The 5,377-nt window shown below is 41.0% G+C and overlaps 2 protein-coding genes across 2 annotated transcripts in view; one reads left to right on the forward strand and one right to left on the reverse strand. All coding sequences in view use genetic code 11, as the record gives it.

Moving 5' to 3' along the window:
* EGR_07623 (hypothetical protein) overlaps positions 1-2,028 on the forward strand; it is a gene marked incomplete at both ends in the record, with an annotated part of 6,906 nt that extends 4,878 nt beyond the window's left edge. The window contains one exon of the mRNA XM_024496872.1: positions 1,777-2,028. Coding sequence (XP_024348728.1) covers positions 1,777-2,028 — 252 coding nt within the window. The remainder of the gene's footprint in view (positions 1-1,776) is intronic.
* A 493-nt stretch (positions 2,029-2,521) lies between these two features.
* On the reverse strand, positions 2,522-5,033 carry EGR_07624 (hypothetical protein; the record flags this gene model as incomplete). Its single annotated transcript, XM_024496873.1, has 2 exons — positions 2,522-2,671; positions 4,926-5,033. The coding sequence occupies 2 exons, from the start codon at positions 5,031-5,033 to the stop codon at positions 2,522-2,524; spliced, it is 258 nt and encodes an 85-aa protein (XP_024348729.1).
* Between the last annotated feature and the right edge of the window lie 344 nt (positions 5,034-5,377).

The following is a 5,377-nucleotide window of genomic DNA, read 5'->3' on the forward strand; positions in this document are numbered from 1 at the left end:
AAAAATCAACCTCTTAAGAAGGAGTAAATAGGAGAAAGCGATTTGAACATATAACTATGAAAGGGATTGATTGATAGACTAACGCTTGTGACAAGAACATGCAATGCGCCTTGTAGGACACCACTTTTCATACGGAAGGACCCCCGAATGCAATTCAAACATTTGGGTAATTGAGTAGACCAAAAATTGGCCTTGAACACACTTATTCTTTGAACTTTTGTCAGTCTATCAAAGTGACCAACTACCTAAGGTACTTGAATATCAAGAGACAAGGAAGGAAAAAATTGTTGATTAGCCCCTTTAGGACAGAAAGTGCTTAGCACCAAACTAGAGTTATTAAATAATTGGCCTAATAAAATAAGTATATTGTCAGATCGGAGGGTGTCTTTAAAAGTCACAATGCAATGGTGAAATCGGTATTTAGACGAGTGGGTTCGGTTTAAGTAGAGATGTAAATGATCAGTGAGATAGGTAAATAGATGGATAGATGAATTAAAAAATTAGGGAATGAAGGAAGAATGGAAGAAACGATAGATAGAGGGAGGTACAGATGGATTCAGATTGGAAAAGTGATGTACGAAGGAAAGCTTGAAGTCATAGATAAACGGTTGAATGGGTAGATGGATAGATGAATGAATGAATGGTTGGGTAGGTGGATAAATAGACATAATGAGGGCTGCATGAATGAGTAAATCCTGAGTGCAAAGGCTGAATTGAAAGATGTGGGATTCGCTGAACTAGGCAAAGCGAAAATTTCAACTGTTTTAGGCAATTTTTTACGGTCTTGCAAGCGGAAGTCAAATTCATAATTAATTATAATGAGTTTAATCAGGAGGAAGAAATATTGCCCCCCACCAGATATGATTTGATTGTTAAGGCCTTTTTTTTTATTCAACTTCAATCTAGAGAGGACACCAAATGCCTTCTCAAATTAACCCTCAAAAAGTCATATTTCGGGGCGCGAATCGGGTCAATTTTGTACCTTGTCAGTCTTAAAGATGCAAATTCTGCCCGAGTTTCACTTTTCGCCCACGGGAAGTGAAAAAAAGCAAGAAGTCGGATGAAGGGAGAGGGGGCGGAAGAAGAAGAAAAAGAAGAAGGGAGGAGGTGAGGAGGAGTGGAGATAGCTAAGACGATACCAATGTCAGGACCTTGAGGCGCTTCGTGCTGCGATGCCATAAAAGATTGCATCTACCGACAATGCCGACCAGTTACCGCTGATCAGTGCCCCTGCTATCGCCGACTTTTTTTCTACTTCGTACAATGCAAAAAGACAGAGGAAAGAAGAGAGCGAGAACGAAAGCGAGAGGGAGCGACCGAGATAGTGTTTAAAAAGGTGACAACCACCTAGAATTTGCCTCACATTTTTGGCAAATTCCCCGCTTAAGTTTACCTTTATGTGCTCGGCAAGGAATCACTCGATCCTCTCTCAAGAAGGCGAGCTCATGGGCTCTCCCCCCACTAGCAGGCTTGTAATGAGGTGGAAACTCAAAGAAATTTTAGCCGAGGGAAAACTTGATTTTTGCTCACATCTTCCAGTTGACGACGACTGAACAGAAAAAAAATGTATAGCAGAGACGAGGATGGTTAAATAGGCATATTTCTAATATATTCAGGAAAGAACCAGGAATTCACCAATGCCAATCAGGAAGAAAACTTTCTGTTAATGACAACCTGATTAAATGCATTTGTACCCGTGAGAGAGAGGAAAAAATAGCAACCTAATTATGGCCGACAAAATGATAAACGATATTTCTTCTATTTTTTTACAAAAAGACTTTTTCAAAAATAACGACTTCCTGCATTTTGTTGACAGTCCTAGGGTCACAATCTCCCATCCAACGATCTCCTGCACCAAATATTTGGTTTAAAAGTTATCCAACTCAATGCTTCGTTATTTTAGTGAAACAGGGCATTACAGCTGAAATGCTGGAAGGAGCTAAAGGAAGTTACATTTGCCTTGCCTTAAAAAGCCACACACATGAATGCTTTTGGAGGAAAATGAGATTAATGAGGGGCGTGAAATAGACATGGTCCACAACGGGTAATTTTAATCCTCACCAATTAGGCTTTTGACAATAGCTAGAAGCCCTAGTGATTTTTGCATTGGCTCACACAGCCGACGGTAATGATAAATACGCCTTCGAAATGCACGCCATGTTCACGAAGCATTGGCATTGCACAAAATTTTCCCTCAAACAATCATCTGACTGTCTTACTCGCCCTGGCAGTTGGAGACTAATTACATACACTTTTGTAAGGCACCAGCACAACTGTTTAAGGGGTATGCACTCGCTTAAATCATCAACACTCACACCTTAAGCGCTTTAAGTTGAACGGTTTTAATTATGCTGGGGAAAAAAAGGAAAGAGGGGAATTTTTCAACAAGTTGTTAAACGTTGTGGTTTTGTAAATTAGGGACGTCATAAAGAAACAGCTAAAATTAGCGTTTTAAATAGGAAAAACACAGAAATAAGGAAGCATAAAGGCACTGTAAATGGCCTGCTGGCTCGAGCAGAAATCAGCTGATATCGCTGGCCGGAATCAGCTGATTGAGGGGTGAAAAATCGATAGCAGTCAGCCTCTTGAATTGATCAGCTGATTGCAACCGGAGAAAATCGATAATTCGGTGCGCTAAGCGCTGCCATGACGTCAGACCCCAAAACACCGACTTTTAGGCGAGAAAAAGGTGGATTTGGAGGGAATTTTTTTGCTTTTATCATTTAAATAAATATTTCCTGCTGCTGGAGGCAGAAATGCGCAGCACAAGTCGGTGGAGGCGGAGCAGAGGCAAGAAACGTCAACCTGTCAATTTGAGCAAGATAGAGACAGACAGGCGAGCGAACGAGCAAAAGATGCCGTCAATGCCTACTATCAGTTGACGGCCGTCAGAGAAGGATCGAGAGGTAGAGGTGGATAAATGGAGGGTGGAATGACTTCTCCTTCTCTCAATCATCCCATCCTTCTGCGCAGGCAATTAAATAACCAACCAACTTCCCTAGTATCCACGTTGCTACTGCCATGGTGAGCACGACGTGGAAGGAAAAAAGATCTTGTCTTATATATACATTCCTTTTTTCTTACCAATAGGAGAGGAAGAGGCGGGCGAATCAAAACCTGTATTTAAAGCCATTAAATAGTGCATACTGACAGTTTTATGATGGAGAGTAATAATCACAGCAATAACAGCGTGGTTGTGCTGAAAAAATAGGCAAGTTTTATTGGGTCTTTCTCAATAAAATAGAAAATATGTTAACAATTGTATACAATTTTATTGCCGAGCGCACCGGCTGACATTAAAATGTTTCTTTAAAAAATGTGTCAAATCTGAGGACATCTGGAGTAAGAAAATAAGTCAAATGTTTTAAACGATTGATATATTAAGTAAAAATTGATTAGATTTGCTTAATTTGAAGCCATCATAAATTATATGCCATCTTATTGGACCACCAGTGGGAGAGGATGAAGTGCTTGAGCCATTGACTCAATTTTGGGTGCTCAAATTTATTGTGTATGCTAGTAAACTAGTCAGTAGGGAAATACTAAGGAAACGGTTATTTTGTACTCGAAAACCAACACTACACATGCTTATCGATAATTCAGGAGTGATAAAAATAAACCACAATGGAGGACACTGATATATAAATGCTTAGATAGCAGTAGTAACAGGGGGCAGGAGGCCACTGAGTTGTAACTCGACAGTCTACAGTATCCCTTCGCCTCACTTTTAATTGTTAATCATAACGACGGACGTAGACGTAAAAAATGACCGATAAGTCACTAGGAAAGACAAAGATAGTCATATCGACTGACGCTGAAATTGTAATTAGTAGGCAAGTCATGGGAAATAAAAAAAGCTTAATTTGCCCTTTTCTCCTTTTACCCTTACTCCCTCTTCTTATTTTCATCTTTAGACAGTTGGCGTCGTTGTTGGATGGCGGTGGCGGCATGTCGGGTCTAGCTGACAGGTCCCAAAGGGAAGGTGCGCGCCATCTTCCTCTTCTTTCTGCATTTTTAATGACACGTGCACCCCTGTCTTCGCCTGCCCTGCGCCGTCTTGCTTCGTCTCGTCTTTCCTCTCCTATCTACCTAAATACGCGTCGCTTTTTCTTTTCTCACCTTTTTACCAAAAGAAGGAAGAAAACCCATTCATTTCCGAGTAAAATTTTAAGTCAGAAATGCAGCCTTCCAGGTTATAAATTTTTGACGTTTTTCTCTTTGAAATGCTTGAAACGATTTTTAATGAGATGGTAGTGAACCAGTGTAACTCTAATGATCCAAAGGTAGGGCAAGAATCCATAAACAATTCCGAGAGATGTTTCGATTGAAAGAGGAGAGAAGTGATGGAAGACGAAGGGGAGAAATCCGAGCAAAATTCTATTTAAGGAAACTTTTCTCAGTTTTTTTATTCATCAACTCAAATTGTCCGCGAATGTAGTTATGATAGCCAAAGTAATCCATTTGCCCAAATACGGGCCTGAAATATCTCAAGGAAGGTGAAAGAGGTGTCTAACCCCACCCCCTCAAAGTTGCCTCCAAATATCAGTTGAAAAGCAGTTCTATTGCAAGCCATCGAAAGGGCTTAGAGACCGGAGATAGAGGTGACGTGGGGAAGACTAAAATCAGCAGACGTAGAAGCTTGACCCAGCTTGACAACCTCCTTTCAGTATACCAGGTCTTCCACTAGCAAAAGCGATCTAATCGAAGTCTCCCTGCTCAAGACCATCTTTCTATAATTTACGGGAGACAAAAATGTCCTGAAATTGCACGAGAGACTTGTTGAAAAGTGAGGCAGAAGTAGGGAGAAGGCGAAAAATGCTGCAGAAGTAATAAAAAAGGGGGAATTTTTTAAAGGGGAAGAAAGCATTACGACAGAAGCAGAGCAGAAGCAGCAGTAGGAAGGTGGATTTTGAATAATGAAATACGTCGGTGGCAGCCGACACCGCTACTTCCGCCAGTGCTTGCACATTGCCTGCATAATTGATACCGCAGACATGTGCCTCCTCTGACAGGTTGTCAGTGTCCCCTGCCATCACCAACTGATCCAATATAGTCAAAAGTCCTAAAGCATAGGTATGACCAGAGCCAATAAATATGGGAGAACTGCTGCTGCGGAGCAAAGTAAATCAAAACTGGTACCTCGGATCCACTTTGTGGAGAGTAATATTGCAGTCTTAGAGAAAAATCTACCACCAAGGCTACATACAACACAAGGACCTAGCAAGTGCCACAACAGAACTGAATAACTTAAGTGTTTTTACTTAAAAATGGAAAGTATTCTAGAGGAGTAACATGCTTTACCCGTTTTATTGCTTTAGACCCAGTCAAGCCGTCTGAGGCGCGGGATGCTGCAACCATATAAGGTGTCACACATATG

This window comes from Echinococcus granulosus, assembly GCF_000524195.1.
Source record: "Echinococcus granulosus chromosome Unknown EG_S00082, whole genome shotgun sequence".
NCBI classification, from domain to species: domain Eukaryota; kingdom Metazoa; phylum Platyhelminthes; class Cestoda; order Cyclophyllidea; family Taeniidae; genus Echinococcus; species Echinococcus granulosus.